At 53.1% G+C, this 23,713-nt stretch overlaps 1 protein-coding gene across 3 annotated transcripts in view; it reads left to right on the top strand.

Annotated features, from left to right (window-relative positions):
- The window catches only part of TMEM184B (transmembrane protein 184B), a 49,627-nt gene that overhangs the window by 8,224 nt on the left and 17,690 nt on the right, over positions 1-23,713 (top strand). For 2 of the 3 annotated variants that reach the window (XM_042947794.1, XM_042947795.1), the window contains exons 2-3: positions 16,906-17,154; positions 18,619-18,784. In XM_042947794.1, coding sequence (XP_042803728.1) covers positions 16,906-17,154; positions 18,619-18,784 — 415 coding nt within the window. Of the gene's footprint in view, positions 1-15,684; positions 15,845-16,905; positions 17,155-18,618; positions 18,785-23,713 lie in introns of all 3 variants that reach the window. The other variant, XM_042947793.1, reaches the window with a different exon arrangement.

Raw genomic sequence — 23,713 nt, 5'->3', positions numbered from 1 at the left:
CCTATGCCCAGGCGGACCACTTATGGCTGGGTGTTCGTGGTGACTCCGGTCACCGTCCACCCTTCCACCTGCCCTGGGGCCAGGGCATCAGAGCCTGTCTGCGCTGGGAAGGGCCGAGGGGCTGAGCAGCTCTGGCCCTTCACCCACAGGTGAAGAAATACACGGGGAGGAGGGCGCTGGGCGAGCAGAGGCCGATGCGCTCTGTCTGCCGAACGGGGCTTTGCTCTACCGTTTCTTCGTCTGGGCACTCTTACAACTACACGTCGTCAGTGTTTTTCCTAACAATTAGGCTTATTTCTTGATGAGGATTTAAACGGATCCCGTCTCTCTGGCAACATTTTCAAAGTCACTTGTACGCGTTCACCCAGCCGTTTGGACTTCCAGGAATTCACCCTACAGGTGTTTTAATATGGGGGCGAAGGGATCTATTGGAAGATTAGTCATTGCTGCCTATTTGCACTAGCGAAAGATTAGAAGGAGCCTAGCGTCCATCCACCGAGGACCAGGAACAAGTTATGCTGCGTCTAAACCATGGAATACTGTGCGGCTGTGGAAGATAAGGTTGAGACTCCATGCGTGGATACGGAACCGTGGCCGGCACAGTCTGCTGTGAAAGAAACGGGTGCAGGGCAGCATGTCTGGTGTGCCTCCATCTGTGTAAGAAAAGTGCACTTGCTTATGTGCGTACATGAGGTCTCGGGGGGTCTGCACCGAGTCGGTGGTTATGGTGCCTCTGGGTTCGGGCTGGTGCTGGGAGGCTGTTCGCTAGAGACCCTTTGAAGCATTTGCATGCCGAGTCATGGCGATAGACGATTTTTTTTTCAAAAATTAAATTAAGGAAACAAGAACCGGAAGAAACGTATCCTTACATCTCGCCCGGTGCGGGAAGGTCAAGGGTCTGGCCACTCCCTCAAGGACCTGCCAGCCTCACTTAGGCTCCTACCACCATCGAATCAAAAATGCACGCTTGGAGCCCCGGGGCTGGCTCGGTCTGTAGAGCATGCGACTCTTGATCTCAGGGTCATGAGTTCGAGCCCCGTGTTGGACACAGAGTTTACTTAAAAAACAGACAGGGGCTGGGGCGCCTGGGTGGCGCAGTCGGTTAAGCGTCCGACTTCAGCCAGGTCACGATCTCGCGGTCCGTGAGTTCGAGCCCCGCGTCGGGCTCTGGGCTGATGGCTCGGAGCCTGGAGCCTGTTTCCGATTCTGTGTCTCCCTCTCTCTCTGCCCCTCCCCCGTTCATGCTCTGTCTCTCTCTGTCCCAAAAATAAATAAAAAACGTTGAAAAAAAAAAAAATTAAAAAAAAAAAAAAAACAGACAGGGGCGCCTGGGTGGCTCAGTCGGTTAAGCATCCGACGTCGGCTCGGGTCATGATTTCGCGGTGCGTGAGTTCGAGCCCCGCGTCGGGCTCTGTGCGGACAGCTCGGAGCCTGGAGCCTGCTTTGGATTCTGTGTCTCCCTCTCTCTCTCTCTCTCTCTCTCTCTCTCTCTCTCTCTCTCTCTGACCCTCCCCCACTCACGCTCTCTCTCTCTCTCTCAAGAATAAATAAACATTAAACAACAACAAAACAGACAACAAAAATGCATGCTTGGGTCTCACAGAGGGGACCAGCTGTGAGGGTTTGGATGTTTCTTGGTAAATATGACCCGAGCCCCAGCCCTGGAGAAACTAGTCACCCCCTTCCTCTGAAACACTGCTATTGGCTGGCTTCTCATTTTATTATTATTTTTTATTTTTAATTTTTTTATAAAATGTTTATTTACTTTGGGGGGTGAGGAGCGGAGAGAGAGCGAGAATCCCAAGCAGGCTTCACGCTATCAGTGCGGAGCCCAACGTGGGGCTCGATCTCACAAACCACGAGATCACGACCTGAGCTGAAATCCAGAGTCCGATGCTTAACTAAGCCACTCGGGCACCCCTGTCTTGTCAGTTTAAATCCTTGCTCCGATACGCTCGCTTCTTAACCTCTGAAACTGGCAGGGGCTTCCCCACTGACAGCAAAATAAAGTTGAACTCAGCCCTGGGCCTTCTAGGCCCTCTTTCCTGGGCCCCTTCTTGAGCCACACTTGACTAGTTACTTTTTCCTCTGTGCACCTCCCTGACTTCCCACCTCCACGCCTCTGCCCGTGTAGGTCCCTCTCCCTTCCTGCCCTTCCCTCCCTAGCAGTCTCCGTGTGCCCCGAATCCTGTCTGCCTTTGAAGGCCTGGCTGCATTTCCACCCTCGTGGCGCCCTCTGACCTCTGTGGCTTCTTTATCTGTTCCTCTCGGCTGGCAGGTAAGCCTCTTGACATTGTGTCCTAGGTATCTGATTCCCTACCCGGCTGTGGGCTCCTTTAAGGCGAAATCCAGGTGAGATTGGAAGCTGTTTGGGGCAGGGCCTGGTTCACCCCTGCGAACCTCAGTGCAGCCGGGCCGAGCAAAGCAGGGACATCGGTCTCGTCTCGGGCCGGAGTGCCTGCATGCGAACTTTCCTTGCGTCCTCATGAGAACCCCTGGGGTGCAGCTGCCATGATGCCCCCTTACAGATGAGGAAGCAGGGCAAGCAGCAAGAAGCTGGATTTGGGCACCCATCTGGCCACCTCTAAGTCCTACATTGCGTCAATTTTTTCTGTCTCCTCCCCCAAATCACGAGTAATACTGATACCCTGGGCTGGGCTGACTCACAACCTGTCGCCCTGGCCACAGACAGCCTTGGATTATTTGACTATATTTTCTTCCCCACCAGACTATGAACTCTTAAAGGATTAGAGTCTCGTCTGAGATACCCTTTGGACTTAGCACACAGAAGGTGCTCAAAGGTAAATATTTTTGTACTTAGAAAAAATTTTTAAATGTTTTTATTTATTTTTGAGAAAGCACAAGCAGGAGAGGGGCAGAGAAAGGGAGAAGGAGGATCTGAAGCGGGCTCTGCGCTGACAGCAGTGAGCCCGATGTGGGGCTTGAACTCACGAACTGTGAGATCATGACCTGAGTTGAAGTCAGATGCCCAACCGACTGAGCCACCCAGGTGCCCCAATATTTTTCTACTTTTAAAGTTTTTAAGGAGGTTAACTTACTACATATAGTAAAATACATTAGTCTGGGCACCTGGGTGGCTCAGTCCGTTAAGCGACTGACTTTGGCTCAGGTCACGATCTCATGGTTTGTGAGTTCGAGCCCCATATCGGGCTCTGTGCTGACAGCATGGAGCCTGCTTTGGATCCTCTGTCTCCCTCTCTCTGCCCTTCCCCACCCCCTCTCTCAAAAATAAATACACATTTAAAATAAATAAAGAAAATACACTAGTCTTAGACCTGTAGCACAATGAGTTTTTACGTCTGTAAGTACCCATATAAACCATGTGCAGATCAAAGTTGCAGAACATTCCCAGAGCCCAGAAGCCTCCCAGGGCTTCCTCCCAAGGTAACCACTACTCACACCTCACCGCTAGTGACTCGCTTTGCCTGGCTTTGACCTTTCCAGAAATGGAATCTCATAGAAATACTCTGAGATTCGTCCAGATTGTGACCAGCAGTCCTTTGTTCTTTTTGCCTGCTGTGTGGGGGCCCACCGTTTGAAATTATCACCATTTAGCTATCCACTCCCCTGAGGATGGGCACTGGGCTTGTGTCCCACCTCTTGCTGTGTGCACAGGGCTGCAGTGAAGGTTCTTGTTCTTGTCTGCGGGACACATGCACTGGTCGGGTGAACCCCCGGGAGGAACGCTGGCTCCCCCAACTTGGCACGAATCTGCAGGAGTGAAATTCAGGTTGGGATTTCTCACGGAGACACCTGGGGCAAGAGCCGGGTTCCTTGCTCAAGGCACCTCCCGGGTCGGGGCAGGTTCAGGGGTCTTGCTTGGACAAGCCTGCTCACACGGGGCAGTAGGACAGTTGAGGTTCGTGTGTGTGTGTGTGTGTGTGTGTGTGTGTGTGTGTGTGTGTGGTGCTGAATGGGGTTTAGCTGGCTGGAAAGGTGGTCACACTTAAGGGGACATAGAGTCAGGCTAAAGAGGCAGAGCTCTGGCCCGTCTGTTCGCTGTTTGGGAGAAAACTAGAGTGATTCAGATCTGACCTGGTATGTATTAAACAACAATAACAACAACTTAATTACAAGGCCGAATGAAGTCAGCCCTTGCTGACGAATTTTGGATGGCCTTGTTCGCTTAGATTTCTGCTCCACACGAAGGATAGCTACATGATTGGAGGATTTTTCTCTCGTGGTTGGGGGGTTCGTGGGAGCTTGGCCCCGGGAGAAGGGGGAGAGACGAGGAGCCATTGGAGTGGCCTGGCTTGTGGGTGTTGATGAAAGGGAGTGGGGCTGAGAGGGGACCCTGCCCCCTCGTGAGGGCACGTGACCCTCTTCCCAAAGGCTGCCCAGACAGAATTGGCCAGCTCCGGCGCTCCGTTCCTCTAATCCCCTCTGGTGAAGGGCCAGGCTGCGGCCTGCTGACCTGCTCTGATGTGGGTCAGCCTCCCCCCCAGAAGGCAGCCTCCCCAACGCCCCGGAAGTTCACAGAGCCAAACGGCCCCAGGAGGCGGGAGGGCTGTTGTCACTGGCAGGTGTTAGAATGGGGGCAGAGTGGCCAGTTCAGATTAGCAATTCCTAAGTTCTACTAGTGAGCTAAGATGGAATGTTTCATATATATATATATATCATATATATATATATATATATATATGATATATATGTGATTATATATACATATGATTATATATACGTTTATAAGTATATAGGGGCGCCTGGGTGGCTCAGTCGGTTGAGCGTCCGACTTCGGCTCAGGTCATGATCTCACACTCCGTGAGTTCGAGCCCCACGTCGGGCTCTGTGCTGACAGCTCAGAGCCTGGAGCCTGCTTCAGATTCTGTGTCTCCCCCCTCTCTCTGCCCCTCCCCTGCTCATGCTCTCTGTCTCAAAAATAAATAAAAATATTTAAAAAATTAAAAAATATATGTATATTTTTTGTTTTTTTGTTTTTAATTTGAGAGAGGGAGAGGGGCAGATGAAGAGAGAGAATCTTAAGCAGGCTCCATGCTGAGCTTCCAACATGGGGCTCAACCCCACAACCCTGGGATCGTGATCTGAGCCTAAATCAAGAGTCAGACTGAGCAATGCAGGTTCCCCTACATACATACATACATACATATACATACATACATATACATATACATATACATATATATATACATATATATATGTGCGTGTGTGTGTATAATATATATAAACATAATATATATAAACTTTATATATATATATATAATATATATATATAAAGTTTATTCTGAGTGAGAGCAAGTTTGTGCAAGGAGTGGGGAAGGAGGGACAGGGAGAGAGAGAGAGAGAGAGAGAGAGAGAGAGAGAGAGAGAATCCCAAGCAGGCTCCTTGCTGACAGCAGAGAGCCCGATGTGGGGCTCCACATGAACCACAAGATCATGACCTGAGCCGAGCCAGATGCGCAACTGACTGACCCACCCAGGTGCCCCTCCATATATATATTTTTTATTTTATTTGTTTATTAAAAGAATTTTTTTAATGTTTATTTTTGAGGGAGAGAGAGCGAGACAGTGTGAACAGGGGAGGGGCAGAGAGAGGGGGAGACATGAATCCAAAGCAGGCCCCAGGCTCTGAGTTGTCAGTGCAGAGGCCCACACGTGGGGGCTCGAACCCACGAACCGTGAGATCACGGTGTGAGCCGAGGTCGGTCGCTTAACCGACTGAGCCAGCCAGGAGCCCCCCCCCTATATATTTTTAAAAATGAAATATATTCGGCAAAAATCCCTCTCCCAGGCTGTGTTAACATCCTGGGGACGAGCGTGTGAGCAGGTTGCCAGCTTAGCTTGGCCTGTGGGTGTGTGTGGCAACTGCCCGGATGAGCGCTTCACGGCTGCAGCTCCGAAGGGCTTGGGTCTGAACCTAATGAACGAAAATGCGATCTCAGGAGGTTTAAAACAGAGCAAACAATCAGAGACAGGAGGACAAGCCTGGGCGTCAGAGACTGCCGGGCATGTGACCCCCCAGCCTGACCGCAGGATAAAGCGGCTCTCAAATAGGAGAGTCCTTGTAAGAGACAACATGATACAGGGCCAGACCCAGCGCTGAGGGCTTTCCTGTATTAACCTGTTTGCTCCTCACTCTGTATTCCTCACTCTGCTTTCCTGTATTAACTCTGTTTGCTCCTCACGGCTCTCTCTGAGGCGGGGGTGACTGCAAGCCCATTTCACAGCTGAGGAAGCTGAAGCAAGGACGCAGAGCTAGTAAGTGGCAGGGCTGGGGCTCAGGTCCAAGTGGCCTGAGTGCAGAGCCCACAGCTCACTGATGGCACTTGGAAAACTGTGGATCTGATGGTGCGGCAAGGGCAGCGTCTGCAGCCCTTTAGCCGGAAGCTGTGGGCAAACCGCCTTGCCCCACTCCCCCCACCCCACCCCGAGCCTTTGTTTCCTCATCTGTAAACCGGGTGCATTACTTCCCTAAGGCTTCTGCAAGAGAATGCCAGAGACTTAGTGACTTAAGATACGAATTTATCATCCTGCAGTTTTGAGGTCAGAAGTCCAAAATGTATTTCACTGAGCCCACATCAAGGTGCCGGCACAGCCACGTTCCTTCGGGAGGCTCTGTTTCCTTGCCTTCTCAAGCTTCTAGAGGTCACTTGCGTTCTTTGGCTCATGGCCCCTTCCTCCATCCTCAAAGCCAGTAGCCTGGCACCTCCCAGTCTGTCCGCTCTGCGTCCACTGTCACACTGTGTCCTTCACACCCTCAGCCTCCTGCCTCCTTCTTGTAAGGGCCCTCGTGGATTATATCCCGCCTCCGCAGATAATCCAGGAGAATCTCAGGGTCCTTAATTTAGTCACACCTGCCGAGTCCCTTTTGCTGCGTGAGGCAACATATTCCCAGGCTCAGGGGTTTGAGATGTGACATCTCGGGGCGGGGGCGGGGGGGCATTATTCGGTCTTCGGCACAGGAAGTCTGGGGGTGGGGGAGTATTGAAATACTCTGAGATGGTGAGGTGTTCTCTGAAATCCCTAACTCCCAAGGCAGGTGACTGACCTCACACACAGCTTTGTAGCTTTTCTGGAAGAGGTGGGTATCTTCAGGAGGGAGTTAGCCAGAAGATGTCTTGCTCAGAGAAGGATGGGGGTAGGGGCTGTATCAGGGGAAGTGAGCATCTGTAGCCCTCTGGGTGGTTTCCTAAGCAGGCTCCACGCTCAGCTCCGGGGTGGGGGTGGGGGGCTCGATCCCACGACACTGGGATCATGACCTGAGTTGAAATCAAGAGTCAGGGGGCTCAGGGCACCTGGGTGGCTCAGTCGGTTAAGCGTCCGACTTCGGCTCGGGTCACGATGTCACGGTTTGTGAGTTCGAGCCCCGCGTCGGGCTCTGTGCGGACAGCTCAGAGCCTGGCGCCTGCTTCGGATTCTGTGTCTCCCTCTCTCTCTGCCCCTCCCCTGCTCACGCTCTGTCTCTCTCTGTCTCTCAATAAATAAATGTTAAAAAAAATAAAAAGAGTCAGGGGGCTCGATCCCATGACCCTGGGGTCACGACCTGAGTCGAAATCAAGAGTCGGACGGTTAACTGACTGGCGCCCCGAGGCCTGGCTTTCTGACCCACAAGGTGAGTTCCGTCCAGCCCTGAGGCTTGGTGACAACCCCCCCCCCCCCCCGCGGGGCTCTGCTTTCTAGAGCCCCCTGCGGCCTCCCGGGGAACTGTACCCCCGCCTGGATGCCCCAACTACACCTCACGCAGCTGTCAGGAAGGCCTTGTCAATCTGGAGAGCCACAGGTGGTCAGTCAGGCACTGCCTGTCCCCCACCTCGCCCCCCCTCCCATCTGTAACAGGGGCTGGATGCAGAGATTCTGCCCCGGGCGTGTTCCTGACTGAGTGCCTGCCCACAAACTGTCCCATGCCTCTGTTCATGTTGTTTCCTCTGCCCCCTAAGCAATCGGTCAGTAAGTACTCTGCCAGCATGGCACACGGTCCCTGCCCTCACGGAGCCCAACTCACAGGATGTTAAGGGAACAGATTAGAGCAAACTCCAATAGGTCATAGAAGGCGATACCTGTCGAGGCTGGCGGGGACAAAGATCCGTGGGTGGGAGCAAGCGAATGCTCCACGCCCCAGGGCTGGGCATGGTGGTGATGGAGGGCATCACAGACGTTCGGAGCTGGAACGAGCTGCGGAGGGCAAACGCCCATTCACTTGTTCCCTTACCCATCCCAAGCGTGGGAAGTGTGAACTGCGTCCAGGCCCTGAGACCGGTGCCAGGTCACGATTACACGTAAGACATGACCTCTGAGCTCCTGGAGGTTGCAGGCCAGCTGGGGAGAAGACAGGCAAGAGTAAACCACCCAACGGAGGCTCCTCGGTCAGTATTCCTGCCCCAGGGGACTTCTAGCCTCATTTGATTGGGAGCTTCCTTTTTCTAGAAGCAACCGGAACATCGCTAGATTGTTCCAGTTGTAAAAACATCTTCATCTCAGCAGACCCCATCTTTTGCTGCTGCCACCAGGTGGACTGGGGGTGTCTCCTGTTGGACCTCATCGAACGCGTCCCTTTGCCCTGGTTGGCGGGGCCTCTCCACTTTGGAAGATGGGTGTGGGACAGCGTGATGTAGCCTTCATCCTCTGCCCTCACCCGGCCCCGTTCCTCTCTCCAGCCAAAGGTCCAGGTCCTTCAGCCAATCTCTGGAGGTGGGGAGGGGCCTCTCCAAGGTGGGGAGGGGACCAAGTGATGGAAAGCCTGTGTGGTGTGCAGCAGTCAGCTGATTCATGGATTCTTGTCTTCCACATCCCTACGATGGCGTCTGACACAATGCCAGGCTAGAGACCGATGACCCAGGCGTGGGGAGACAAGAAGTGTCCCCGCTGACCTTTTAGTGCCATGGAGCGAGCGCAGTGTGGCTCAGCAGGCACGGGCCGGCCCTCAGGTGAGGCCGTGATGCTTAGGATGGCTTGTGAGTGAAGAGGCAGCTCTCCTTAAGAGGACCAGGGCAGAGTGGAAGGCAAGTTGGCACAGAGGCTCAGGCCATGTGTGTGCGGGGACCCTAAGGGAGGAGGCGGGGGGGGGGTGGGGGCGAGGCTGGGACTCGGCTGCCAGGGGCCCCGGGCTTCTCTGCAAAGGAGTCGGGACTGCAGCCCGCCCACGTCACATCCCGACTCGTTCTCAAAGGACCTCAGGTCAGGAGGAGGGACATGGTCACGTTTGAAAATAAGGGAAGAAGTAGACCACGCTGATTCCTGCTTCGTCGAACCTCAGCCTCCCTGCAGCTCTGGAGGGCAGCCCAGGCCCCCACCTTTCTGGAATCCAGAACACTCAAAATCCCAAAGGTTCTTCCAAGTCTGCGGCAAACTAATTTTGTGGCAAAAATCTGACCTGAATTGATGTGAGACTAATTATGGTCTTTAAAAATATCTCCTGTTTCTCTATGGAAATACTATGTGTTTGATTTTTGGGTGCTGCCCACACCCCTCTGGGGTGTCATTCTATGCACACCATATCCAACACTGTAATCCTTTCTAAATCTGAAAAAACTCTGAATTCCTAAACTCTTTGGGCCCAGGGGCCCCGGCCACAGCATGGTGCACCCGGGAGACAGGTTCAGAGACACCCAGGCACTTGCCCAGTCACAGCTGGGTGGTGGCTCCGAGATTCCAGCTGTTTCCCTGACTCAGAGCCTAGGACAAAGTACAGACCGTGGCCTGGCTTCTTCACAGCCTGGGGGTTGCGTGTCGGTGCGAGGACACAGGTGTGGAGCGACCTGGCCGGCAGGTGGCTGCTGGGAGAAAGGCGGGCCCAAGCCTCGACTTTGCTTTGTGTCTGACTCAGCCTGGGATGGAGGGAACAGGTGCGACCCCAGGAGAGGCCTGAGGACAGGGAAGCAGAGGCATCGGGGAGGAGAGGGAGCCCTGTCAGCGACTGGCTACACTTCTCCGATTCATGCATCCCTGTCGGTAGAAAACTTTCTGGTTCTGGATCTGCACCCCCAGCGTATGCATATTGCTACATACATGTATTGCCTCGCTGTGAGACCATGTACATCATAAAACCTCCACCAAAAATAGGAACCAAAGCAGGAGCTAAAGATGGGATACTTAAAAAAAAAAAAAAAAAAAAAAAAAAAAAAAAATTTTTTTTTTTTTTTTTTTTTGGTGGTACAAAAACCTTCTGGCTTCGTGTGCTTGATTATTTCTGGAACGTGTGCTTTAATGCTCTGTGAGAGAACAGTTGGAAGGTCTGGCTCTGCGTTCAGTTTGTTTAGATGTTTGGTTTTAATGGCTGCCCTCTCCGAAAAAGATCCCTGCCTGAGACATGTAGCTGTACACAGAGGAAACGCATCACTGGCTTTCTTTCTAAATTGGGTTACTCATTTTTCCATCCTGTCCACTGCGTATGCGGAGGATTTGTTGAGATTTGGCTGGTACATTTCCATCCTTCCTGATGCCAATCAGATGTTTTTGTAAACTAAATGGAAGGTATTTTATTTTAAAGTTCTTAACACATGAGTCCAAAACCCAGTCCAGTGCTTTGGAAATTTTTCAACAGATTAGAAAATTCTGTTACGTAGGTTTTTAGGAGTTCAGGTCTGAGAGTTTTCTAAGTTACAGACTTACATTGTTTTCAGTAACAAATCTCTATGGCAGCGGGAACATTCCCCACATTTCCGAATATCCTTTTCCAGAAGGCTCCGCCAGCCTAGGTTGCTTCTGAAAGAGTAGTTCTTCTCCCATTTGTTGTGATAACACGCCTTTCCCACAAAGGGACGTGTTAAACATGCTTAATTTTTTTTTTTTCAACGTTTATTTATTTTTGGGACAGAGAGAGACAGAGCATGAACGGGGGAGGGGCAGAGAGAGAGGGAGACACAGAATCGGAAACAGGCTCCAGGCTCTGAGCCGTCAGCCCAGAGCCCGACGCGGGGCTCGAACTCACGGACCGCGAGATCGTGACCTGGCTGAAGTCGGACGCTTAACCGACTGCGCCACCCAGGCGCCCCTAACATGCTTAAAGATGGTTCGGAAACTTAACTGGGAAGCATATTCCTGATAGCCCGTGGTCACAGAGAAAGAAGGACAAATATGGAAATTTTTTTTGTGAACGAAAGAGGTGTTGAAGTAGGTGGTTAGGTCTTTTTGATTGCTTTTCTACAAGATAACCAGTAAATCTCTGAAACAGATGATTTCCTGAGTCACTGCCCATCTCATTACAAATTTTGTGGAAAATTCTGTCCTACTGTCTACAGCGTTTTATTGTGGAAAATTTCAAACACACAGAAGTAGACCAAATGATACAATGAATTTCTGCCTGTCAGTCCCTGCGCTTCAACAGTAAGGAATGTCCTGCCGTCCCGTTGCCTCTATCCCTCTCCCCCTTAAAAAATTGTTTTTAACGTTTACTTATTTTTTAGAGATAGAGACAGAGCATGAGCAGGGGAGGAGGAGGAGGAGGAGGAGGAAGAGAGAGAGAGAGAGAGAGAGAGAGAACAGAATCTGAAGCAGCCTCCAGGCTCTGAGCTGTCAGCACAGAGCCTGACGTGGGGCTCGAACTCACTCACGAACTGCGAGATCATGACTTGAGCCGAAGTCAGATGCTTAACCGACCGAGCCACCCAGATGCCTCTATCCCTCTCCTCCATTTAAAAAGCGAATCCCAGAAGTCCTGTCATTTTTTACCCCTTAATAATTCAGTATGTCTGTCTTCTTGATAAAGACTTTTTAAAACACTTGTTTTATTTTGAAATAATTATAGGCTCACAGGAAGTTGCAAAAAATAGTATTCAGAGTACCCCGTGTCCTTCTTCTCTCAGTGGTGACATCTTGAATTGCTGTAGGACGGTGTTAGAACCAGAAGTGGACATCAGTACAGTACTATTAACTATACCACAGATCTCAGTCAGTTTTCACTGTCCGTGTGTGTGTGTGTGTGTGTGTGTGTGTAGCCCTGTACAGTTTTATCACCTGCAGACTCATGTAGCCACCACCACTGTCAAGGTAGAAGGGATCTCGTCACCCACAGGGAGGTTCCTGTGCTGCCCTCCATTTGTGCACACACCTTCCTGATCTGTTCTGCATCTTTATAGATTTGCCATTTCGAGAGTGTTCCATAGAACGGATCTAGACAGGATGTGACCTTTTGTGGTTGGCTGTTTTCACGAAACAGAATGCCCTTGAGCTCCATCCAGATTTCTGCCTGTATCAGTAGTTTGTTGCTTTTTATTGCCGAGTAGTATTCCATGGTCTGGACGTACTGGAGTTTAACCTTTTGCCTGTTGAGGGGTATTTTGATTGTTTCCAGGTTTTGGCAATTACAGACACAGCTGCTGCAAACCTAAGTGTGTAGGGTTTTGTGCGAGCATATGGTTTCACTTCTGTAGGAGAAACATCCAAGAGTGATCATTGGGTTGTCTGGTAAATTGCATGTTAGTTTTATAAGAAACTAACTGGTTTCCAGAGTGGCTCTACCATTTTATATTCCTAACAGGAATGTATGTAAGAACGAGTTTCTTCCTCATCCTTGCCAGTGATGTTGTCTCCGTTTTGTATTAATGTGTGTGTAGTGATATCTTGTGGTTTCAGTTTGCATTTCCCTAATTGCTAACGATGTTGAACAGCTGTTTATGTGTTTATTGTCCATGTATCCTTTTTAAAAAAGTTTATTTATTCTGAGAGAGACAAAGACAGCACAAGTGGGGAATGGGCAGAGAGGGAGATAGAGGGAGAGGGAGAGGGAGAGGGAGAGGGGGGGAGAGAGAGAGAGAGAGAGAGAGAGAGAGAGAGAGAGAGAGAATCCCAAGCAGTCTCCTTGCTCCCAGCACAAAGCCCACAAAGCTGCAAGATCATGACCTGAGCCAAAACCAAGAGTTGGATGCTCAACCGACTGAACCACCTGGGCGCCCCTCCATGTATCCTTCTTGAGTGAAATGTCCATTCATACCTTTTGCCCATTTTCTGATGTCTGTCTGTCTGTTTGTTTATTTTACTGTTGAGCTTGAACATTCTTGCTGTATTCTAGATGCTTGCCATTTGCTAGATATGTATCTTCTAAAAATTTATAGCCTTGCATTTTAGATTTAAATCTGTGATCTATTTTGAATTAATTTTTGTATATGGTATAAAGGCTTAGGTTAGGGTTCATTCTTTTTTTTTTTTGCCTCTGGATGTCCAGTTGTTCAGTTCTGTTTATTGAAAAGACGATTCTTCTCCCAGTGATGAGGATGTTTTTGTACCTGCCCTCCACAATCTCACCTAAGAACGATCTCACCTAAGAATTCCTGTGTGTTACCTATTTCAAAGATATCTTTTCTTCCTTGGTTTGTTAGCCTCAGGACCTAACAAAGTCCACACATTGTATTTAATTGTATCTTGAGTCTCTATTCTGTAATAGCCCCTCAAGCACCTTTGAGTATAAGCCACCGATTTGTTGGCGAAACCAAATCCTCTGACCTATAGACTGTCCCGTAGTCTGGATTTGCCGGCTGCTTCCTCGTGATATCATTTAGTCTGTCCCACTACCCTCTGTATTTCCTAGATACTGGTGGTAGTTCTAGAGGCTTGTGTCAATCCCATTTCACTTTTGGGTAAGCGTCCTCCTTGGGTGGTGCTCTGTGCTCCCTGTGCATCCCATCAGGAAGCTGGAAACTTCTCGCTGCCCCGTTTTGGGGATGCTGATCTTGACTGTGGGTTCAGAGTTGGACTTCCTCCAGCTGCCTGGTGCATCCCTTATCAAGTTCTCCATCAGCCAGGGGCTTTATCATCCATTGATGACCCATGTCTATGTCTAGTATTTGTTTTCGGAGTTGCAAAATGGTCCTTTTTATTCCGTTATTCTGTCTCTCTTTATTAATGGGCCTGCTCTAGAGTAGGACACACCCTTAGCATTCGTGTAGTTACCCTGAAGTATTGTGCATAGGGAAACTGAGGTTCTTAGAGATGAAGTCACTTGTCCACACTAGCCGATGGTGGAGTCTGGCAGGAATCCTGTTGGGTGACCTCAAAGCTGAAGCTTGGCTGTGCTCCTTAAACACTCTGCCCCACAGTCCCTGCCACTCGGAAGCCTTTCCTGACCCTCTCCCCCCCAGCCTTAGGCCGAGGCAGGTGACGCTGCCCGAGTGTTTACTTCAAAGCTGCTGTGAGAAAAAACACGAGGCGATGCTTGGGAAGATGATTTGTAAACCACGAGCGCTGCCTGGCGTCAAGGAGGTGGCTGGGAAACCCGGAAGCGTGGTGAGCACGGCCGGGCCGGAGAGCCCTGCCAGCATCGGCTGCCCCTTCCTGCCAGGAGGGTCTCGGGCCTGCTGGGAAGGGGCCGTGTCCCAGAAGGAGGCTCTGGAGCCGAGGGGGCTGCTCACGCGGAGCCCCCACCTCCGAAGGCGCGGGGACCACAACGTATACATAGGACCTGGGTTTGAGTCCTGGCCCTGACGTTGGGGCGAGTCCCCCACCCTGCTGAGCAGATCTCCTCCTCCTGTGAACTGACTGACCGACACGGGGAGCGTGAAAGAACTCAGCATGCTGGCGTCTCTCCGGGGTCGGGGTCGGAGAGGGGGGCGCTCGAGCGGCCCTGAGCAAAGCCTCCGGAAGAAGCTGGGCCTGGGGCCTTCGCCCGGCTTGCCCGGCTCCCATAGCCGAGGAGCCGTCCTGGCGCGTGTCCCCACCCCGTGAGCAGGGTCAGCTCAGCGGTGCCCCTATGCAGGGCCTCTCAACGCTGCCTTTGGTGGAGAACAAAACAGCCTTTGACCCACCCGCCCGCCCTTGCTTGGAAGCCGCAGGTTTAAGAGTATTTGCACTCCCTCCAGGCGCCTCCCCCCACCCAATTCCCTGTGTTTATTCATTTAATTTGGGATGACAGACAACGATGATGATTTACAACCCAAATCTTCTTTTTTAAAGAAGTATTTCTGGCACCGGTTTCCAATTTTGCAGCCATACTTACAGGAGCTATTCTTAGACTTGTCGCTGTTTCCTTTTCAGAGCTCGCCACTGCCACCGGTCTTTATATAGACACCTTCTCCAGTTTGGAGTTTCTTTATATAGATGCCTTCTCCACTTTTGATTTTTAATCTGGATTCTTCTCTTGGTCAGTGTGTTAGAGATCACTTATTTGTGCAGGAAGACAGAAATGCAAAGGGCTCTCGTAGGGTAAAAACTCACAGCTAAGAGCAGAGGTGGCGCGTACGGGGGGCAGGGTTCTGGAGACGTGGGAGAGAGGCCGGGGGCAAAGCCAGGAGCGTGTGGACACAGTAGGCAAAGAGCCTCTTCGTGCAGGGTCAGGCTGTGGGCCTGGGTGCACCCAGGGTGCCTCTGCTGCGGGGAGATGGCTGTTCCCAGGTGGCTCTGACCAGCCCGTCAGCAGCCGGCAGACCCGAAAGGGACGCCTGTCAGGGCCGCGGGCTCCGATGCCCTTGGCCACTGCTGTGGCCAGCCTCTCGAGAGTGGCTTTACTCTTTGACAGCAGCTTTTCCTTGGGGGCACCCGGGTTAATTTTTAATGCGAAATTGTTCGTTTGTTACCAGGGGTCTTAGAGTTGCCGCTGGGAAGGGCAGCCGACGGAGAGCCTGCGTGGGGTAACTGGATGGGACCCTAGAACGCCAGCCTGTGTCCCGTCCGCTCCCGTCTTTGTTTTCCCACCCAGGAGCTCCCGTTATGCCAATCCCCTCAGCTGTTTGCTTCTCCGTGAAAGCCTCAAAAATGTTTTTTTTTTTTTGTAATAAGGACTCAAAATCAACAGGCAATAAAGTAGATGGCTTTGGTGCTGAGCTTGGTGCTGGGGACTGAATGATGGAAATGTGGTCTTGCCTCGAAGAGTGGACAGCCCCAGGAGGAGAAGCACACGAGCAAGTGACAGGGCTGCATGTTACACAGAAGCACAAAGGCATGGAAAAGGGATCGACGTCCCTGATGGGGGAAGGAGGGCGGGCAGGCATTGAGGAAGAGTGATCCAGAAAACTGGATTAAAAGAGCAGTTTGAAGGCCCACAAGGTGGGCCGCAGAGTTTCTAAAGCAGCACAGACGAATGATGAACGGGTGTCAGCCATTATTAGGGAAGTTGGGGAGAAATGGCAAAGAAAAGGCACAGCCCTTTGAAGAGATAAAGCAACAAAGTGATCTTGCTAGACTGGGAAGTGTCCAGGTGTGTTTATCGAGCGCCTGCTGTATGACCGATGCTGGAGAGTCCACCGCGAGCAGAACGAGCAGAACGCGGGCCCTGCCCTCGGGGCGCTTATGTTCTGGGGAAGGAGGCAGAAAGTTAGCAAGTACGTGAGCAAATGTACACTTTGTCAGAGGGCGTCAGGTGGGAGTGAGTGCTCTGGAGAGAGATCAAGCAAAGAGGCGAGGAGTGCCTGGGGTCGGGCAGGCGTCACCATGTGTGAGCGGGTGGCCAGGGCAGAGACCTACAGGCAGTGCAGAAGCGAGCAGTGTGGCGGAGCAGAGACAGCCGGTGCAAAGGCCCTGCGGCAGGAGCAGGCTCGGCACAGTGGAGGAGCAGCAGGAGGCCTGTGTGGTTGGAGTGGAGGGTCAGGGTGAGAATTGTAAGGAGGGGAGATGAGAGCTCTGGGGAGCCGTCGGCAGTCTTGTGGACCATTGGACAGGTGGCAACTTCCACTTTGAAGGAGATGGGACCTACCGGGGAGTTTTGAGCAAGGGGCGGGAGGGGCCCAGTCTGGCTAACGGCTGAGAAGCCTCATGTGGCCGCCGTGTGTGGGGACTGGACAGTAGGGGCAAAGGCAGAAGCAGAGAGACGGCTCAGGAGTCTGTTTCATGAATCCAGGGGAGACACGGTAGGGGCTGGGACCATCGTAGTGGCCGGGTCAGGGAGACACGTGGTCAGAGTCCAGTTACATTTTGAAGGTGGACAGAAGAGACCCTGAAGATTGTTTGCAGTGCTGCCACTCACCCGGGAAGGAGGCTAACAGTGCGATTTCCTCTCTTTAGGCCAGCTCCTCGCTTCCTGCAAGAGTTTCTCTCAGGGACCCCCTGCTGCCAGGCACCATGACGGTGAGGGGGGCCGCACTGGCCCCGGATCCAGTGTCGCCCACGACCGTGGCAGCCTCGCCCAGTGTCTCTGTGACCCCTGAGGGCAGCCCCACGGCCATGGAGCAGCCTGTGTTCCTGATGACAACTGCCGCGCAGGCCATCTCTGGCTTCTTCGTCTGGACGGCCCTGCTCATCACCTGCCACCAGGTACCCAGGCCGGTCAGGAGCCTTTGAGCCGGAGAGCCTCTGAAGGCCCTCTGGAAGGATCCTAAGAGGTTTTCTAGCCCAACAGAGTATGAGGCCGAGCTCTGCTGCAGTAATAAATAAGCTGAATCTGGGGGTTCCACCAGGTAGAAGTTGATTCTCGTTCATGTCCCGATCGGTGCGGCTCAGGCCCCACTGTATGGCTCCCACGTCCTGCAGCTTCACGGTGTCATCCGTCTGACAACTGGTTGTGGCTCTTCAGCCGTCTCAGTCCAGAAAGGACACGCGTCACTTCTGCTCACCTTGCGTGGGGCAGAACGTGTGCAGGTTACATGTGCAGCCTGAGCTGTGGGGGGCCCTGCGTGGACACATGGACGTCAGCGGCCCCTTTGCAGATGAAAAACTTGAGCCTCGAGATGGGAGGGGGTGCTGGCCTACTCCCGCACAAGTTGGTGGCAGCACCGGGAGAGAAGCCAGGTCTCCTGTCCCCCCATACGCGCAATCCCCACAGGAGGCTGGTGTGGGCCGAGACCTGGCTTGGCCGTCCGAGGAAGGAGAAGGTTTGAAGAGGGGAGGCTGAGCCCATTCGGGTCCCCGTCCGCTCCTTCACCTACTGTCCTGGGTCCCTGTCCCTCCTCGAATGCGATGGCTTCCAAGGCAGTTGGCTCGTAGCAGATGGGGAATGTTTTGTTCTCTTCCTCCCGAGCCCAGGACTCGGCGGGGCCAAGTGTGAAGTCACGAGAGTTGGGACGGGACTCTGGCTGCTGGGACTGAGGAGGGTGGCCAGAGCAGTTGTTGGCATTTGTGTGTGGCTTCTATTTTCCCCCGCTTTCTAAAAACTGCGCTTCATTCTCCCAGCTTCCCAGCGAGGCAGGCAGCGCTGCCTCTGTGTAACAGATGGGAAAGTGAGACGCAGGATGACGTCACTGCAGCCGCTCAGCCAGAGAGCGCTTCCACCTTCCATGGAAGCGAGGGTCCCGTCTGTCCCACACACGGGGTGGACGCTGCTGCCCTGAAACCCCTGGGACCAGGCGTCAGGGAGGCCGGGGTGGAGGCGAGGAGATGTAAATATCTCCTCTGTGCCTCGCCTGAGGTTCCCAGCCCGGCTGTGCACACGGGTCCCCAGGGAGCTTATTATGACTCTAGACTCCCCGGCCATCCTTGACTCTGATCAGTGCAGCCTTGGGCATGTTCTCACGGTCCCCGTGTCTGTGAGTCTGGCCTGGGCACCGCTGAATGCGCCCCTGCAAGCTTTATGCGCCCTCTGGTTTGATGTTCAGAACAGCCCTATGGGGAGTTTCATCATCGAGGAGGGCGCTGAGGCTCGGGGTTCAGCAGTGTTCACAGAGCTGGCGAGCGGCAGAGCCGGAGGGCAGAGAGGAGGAGGAGGGTGGCGGCGGTGCTGCTGTGACGGGCGGGGGGGGGGGGGGGGGGGCCCTGACTGAGCCCGCCCCCTTCCGCCCCCAGATCTACATGCACCTGCGCTGCTACAGCTGCCCCAACGAGCAGCGCTACATCGTCCGCATCCTGTTCATCGTGCCCATCTACGCCTTCGACTCCTGGCTCAGCCTTCTCTTCTTCACCAACGACCAGTACTACGTGTACTTCGGCACCGTGCGGGACTGCTACGAGGGTGAGGAGGGCGTGCGGGGCGGGGCGGGCCGCACACCCCTCCCCCCGGGCTCCTGGAAGCCCCCCTCCCCGGGTTCCTCCGGGGCCTGCCCCTCGCTTCTCTACCCACTTCAGGGCTTCCAGCCAGGCCCCAGTTGACAGGGGACAGCACACGTCGTAGCACTCTGCCACGTGGCTCCCACAGCCCCTTTACAGGTTACCTGCATGCAGGGACCCCGCCCCCGGGTCTCCTTTCTCAGTCCGGCATCTCTGATAGGGGTGAGCGGTCAAGAAGTTGTCCGCTCGTTCGTAGATAGAAACCCCAGGTACGGATGGGTCAGGGGTTTAGCCAGGGGCCCATGGCAGGGCAGTGGCAGGGGCGAGCCTCCCTCCCCCACGTGTCTTAATTCTGAGGGCTTTGTCCCGGGAGCAGGCTCTGCTGTGCCACCCAAGAAAGCTACCCGCTGCCTTTCACAGGCCTCGGGTCTCGTGTGTGGTATGGAAGCTCTGGTGCTGAGCTCCAAGCACCGGCCAGGCCCCCCTGCTGGCTGCTGGGCCGAGAGGAGGAAAGCCGAGGAAAGCCGGCCCCTCGGTGCCTGCCTGACCGGCCACCGGACGGGGCAGCTCTCTGCGAGGGCCTGGCCACAGGCACAGGGAGCAGAGACTCAGAGCATCCTGGGCAGACAGGAGAGCTCATGCACAGGGCAAGGAGGGAATCCCTACTCTGCGGGCCGGGAGGTGCGGGGAGCCGGGCTGGGGGCTGGCCGCGGTCAGAAGAGATTAGATTAGATTAGATTAGATCAGATTCTCTTTTTTACTGTGGATGCACAAAACTATGATGCGACTGGAAATTGCAGGTTAGAAAATCTCTCTGTGGAGGATGGGTGAAGGAGGGAGAGGCCAGAGGCCCTGAGACAGGTCACAGGCCCACGATCCCTGGGCCGGCATAGGCCGGCAGGGGTGGTGGGAGGGGGTCCTTGAATTCAGGATCCCCCACTCTGATGCCCCCTGCCCCTCCTGTCAGGGTCGTGCATTTTTCTCTTTCCTCTCGTATCTGCACTGTTGGTCTCAGGCAGAGTGACCAGAAGTCAGGGTTCCTCATGTTGAGGCGGGGCAGCGCTGACCATGACCAGTTGTTCACGTCCCTGACTGCGCAAGGGCTTTGCCTCGGGCCCTGGGCTCCGTGGATATCGGAGTGCAGCGTGCTCACCCCCATGGAAGCGGAGTCTCCCTTCCTGTCCCACTTTGAACCTGTGTATCCCTGAGGTCTCGTGGGCCTCAGGAAATGCCTTCGGACTTGGCAAAGAAGAGCGGGCGCCTGACAGGAGCGCTCTGGGCCCCTCCTGCCCCTCCAGCCACAGACCTCGCCCTCACCTGCCCCTCCAGCCCCACCCTCGTGGCCTGACCGTGCATGCCTGCTTTGCCCTCTTCTCCCTGAGTAGACTCAGCTCCTGCGAGAGCAGGAACGGGCAGAGAGCCCAGGTGGTAGGGCCAGGCCAGGTGCTCACTCAGTCTGTATGTTTTGAGTGAATAAGGGACTTTATCAAACACCTGCTGTGTGCCTTGCATTCGAGTGGGGTCTCACCGAATTCCCGGGCTGGGATCCCTGCCTGGCTCTTGCAGCTGAGAATACTGAGGCCGGGTGGGGACCCGCTCCGGGCATAACTGGGGCTCTAATGTCTGATGTCCCTGGAAGCAGCAGAGTCCAGGGAATCCTCTGGGTCCCTGGGGAGCTGCCAAGGCTGGTGTTGAGAATCCTTTTCTGATCACAGATGTGTGCCCGGGGGCAGCCTCTGCCCGCTGGTTCCCTGCCGCGGGGTCCTCCCCTGTGTGGTCAGGGGGCCGTGTAGTCTCCCTCCTCTATGGGGCCCAGAAGACTAGGCTCCTGGCAGAAGAGGAGCCTCAGTACCGTCCTCAGAGACGACGGCAGATGGTTGGCTGGGTCCCCCCACTCCAGAAGCCTCTTTGTTCAGGCCCCTCCTGTCCCAGCCTTCCTCCTGGTCCACTTAAAGGTCCTGGTAAGAAGTCTGCCTCCCTGCTAAGCATGTCTCCTAGCAACGCTATTATCCCCTTGCCTCTCCGCCTCTCCTCTCCCAGGGAGTTTACAAACAGTGAGGCAGCTGCGGGGAAGTCCAGGCCGCCCCAGGGTTCACCAGCTTTAGTGTCTGAGTTGGTGGGCTTGGCCTTTTCTGCACCTCTGCTCAGCGTCTGGGACCCCCTCTCCTTGTCCTTTCATCTGCAAGATCCCCTGCAGAGTTGGCCATAAGAGTAGGTCCCTTAAAATTCAAAAAGAGTCCCCCCCATTCATTCCCCTCGCACCATTCCTTCTCAGTAGCCCCCCCCCCCCCCGAACCCGGGAAGGGACAGAGGGGAACAGGAATAGGGCTCTGCGGGGCGACCCCTATTTCGGAGCCAGGCAGCCCGCACCCCACTGGGCACTGCACAGATATTGGCTTGTCTTTTCTTTTTACTTTTTTTCTTAAGTTTTTTTTATGTTTATTTATTTTTGAGAGTGAGAGAGACAGAGTGCATGCAGGGGAGGGGCAGAGAGAGAGATAGAGAGGGAGAGAAAGAGGGAGGGAGACACAGAATCCGAAGCAGGCTCCAGGCTCCGAGCTGTCAGCACAGAGCCCGATGCGGGGCTCAAACCCACAAACCGTGAGATCATGGCCTGAGCCGAAGTTGGATGCTTAACCAACTGAGCCACCCAGAAACCCCGATTGTCTTTTTAACAAAATTAAAACAACTAAAATGTTAACTCTCATAGTGCACACAGTTGAAAGATAAAATCACCCTGACTCCTCCTCACTCCCAAGTTCACTGCATCTTCAACTCTGTAGACTGTTTTTTTTTTTTTCCTAGAATAACCTAAAAATATGCTTATACTATTGTTTCTTGATCTTTCGGTTTTAGATAGTGCTACATAGTGACCTCCTATTGTACAAGGCTTTGATTTAGGCACCTTATCCCCCGCCCCATCCACATGCACACACACACAGTGCTCTTTTCTTCATTGTGACTAGATCACCGTTTTTTTCTAAGTCTGCATTCAGCATTTGCTTTATTACCTGTCTGTAAATATTGATCACAGCTGAGCCTGAGTTCTGAGACTACATATCCCTGTATAACTTTTTATTTTCCTCTGGTTACTGCTTGTCTTGCTTTTTGGTTTGCTCTGCTGTGTATCTGTCGTTAATCTGTTCCCAAATGCTTCAGCTGAGTAACAGAGAGAAACCTCTCCTCCGGGCAGACACAGCAGTGAATCTGTTAGCTCTGGGTTTCCCTTGCTGGCACTCCCCTGGGCCTTGCTTTTCTTGCTCTGGTCTGGACTGGCTCCTGTCTGGCCTCTTACCACTCAGCTTCTGTCCTGGGTCTCTCCATCACCATCGTTCTGGGATCCTGCTTGTCTCCTCTGCTGAATCGCCTGTTCCCTGGATGCCATTTTTTCCCTTATTTGTGGTCTACTCCCCCTTTTTTGGTCAGTACATACCTTCCCAGAGCTTCCTGGCAAAAAAAAAAAAAGTGCCTGAAAAGCCTAAAATCTGAAAATTATCTGTAACTATTTTTACTGTATTGTCCTATTTGGAGTTTGACGGGAATCCAGTTCTAAGTTGGAAATCATCCTCCCTCTGAATTTTGAAGACGTGTTTCCCCCTGTATTTTAGCTTTCAGTGTTGTCTGGGGAAAGTCTGCTGGATTCTGATCCTTAATGCCTGTATGTGACCTACTTTTTTAAGGCTGGCTTTTGGGACCGTGCCTTTATCCTCCGTGTTTGAGAATCTCCCAGGCAATGGGACGTTCCTCGTGTGGGGCATCACGTGGGCCCTCTCCGTGTGGAAACCCCTGTCCTGAGGTTCTGGGCAATTTTCTTGTATGTTTCTTGGTAACTTTCCCCCACCACTTAATCCTCCCTTTCTGGAATTCCTGTTTGTAGGATGTTGTGCTTCTGGATTGAAGCTCAGAATTTCTTTATAATTTTCGAGCTTTTTTTTTTTGTTCTGTTTTCAAGGAGCTGTTGTTTTGTTTTGTTTTGTTTTGTTTTAATCTTTACCCTTGAGTTTTTCTATCAGAGGCTTTATTTATTTATTTATTATTTTCTTTAACGTTTATTCATTTTTGAGAGAGAGAGAGAGAGAGAGTGAGTGCTGAGTGTGGAACCTGCTTGAGATTCTCTCCCTCTCTCTCCTTCTCTCCCCCTCCCTCTGCCCCTCTTCCCTGCTTATGCGCACTATCTCTCTTTCTCTCTGTCTTTAAAAAAAAAGAAAATGGGGCTTAAAACTGCTGGGCCTCCCAGTTGGGTAACGTGATGTGCCCTCTGCCATTTTTATGCAGGGGAGCAGCGCAGGGGGCAGGCACCAAATGAAGACTTTTTGATTCTGGGCCTGTTTCCCCAGAGAACAGTGTTCTCGCTTCCAGCCTGGGAGGCCAAAGCTGGGCAGGCTGAGTTGAGGGCTCAGATGGGGCAAGGGACCTGGCATCTCGCCCGCCGCATTCAGGCGTTGCCCACTTTCTGGCCATCTCGTTGCCCTCCGCTGAGCCTTGCTCTCCGAGGACAGAACCGCCTCCACCTGCCCTGAAAGTACAAACCCAGTAGCTCCGTGTGGAGATTTGTAGCTGAGTTTCCCGTTTGCACCCTCACCCACAGCCGTCAGAACTGCCCAGCGTGTCCAGTTTTAGGGCTTCTCGTTGGCCTCCCCCATCTCCGGGTCGGTGACCACACTGTATCTTCCAGAGCTGTGGGCAGCATCTCTGGTCGGCTGTCTCCTTGTGCGTGAAGGTTTGTACTCTCCCCTCCCCCGCCCCCCGACCGGTTCTCACTTCAGTGGCGTTTCACGGGGGCGGGGGGGGGGGGGGGACAGCAAGTAGAACTGAACCCCGCAACTTGGTGGCAGAATTGCTGTCTTCCAAGGTGGGGGTTGCATCTCAAAGAAGTAAATGGCTCACCCAGGGT

Source organism: Panthera leo, chromosome B4, assembly GCF_018350215.1.
Source record: "Panthera leo isolate Ple1 chromosome B4, P.leo_Ple1_pat1.1, whole genome shotgun sequence".
NCBI classification, from domain to species: domain Eukaryota; kingdom Metazoa; phylum Chordata; class Mammalia; order Carnivora; family Felidae; genus Panthera; species Panthera leo.
Note: the sequence above shows the minus strand (reverse complement) of the source record. Positions and strands in the feature narration are given on the sequence as shown.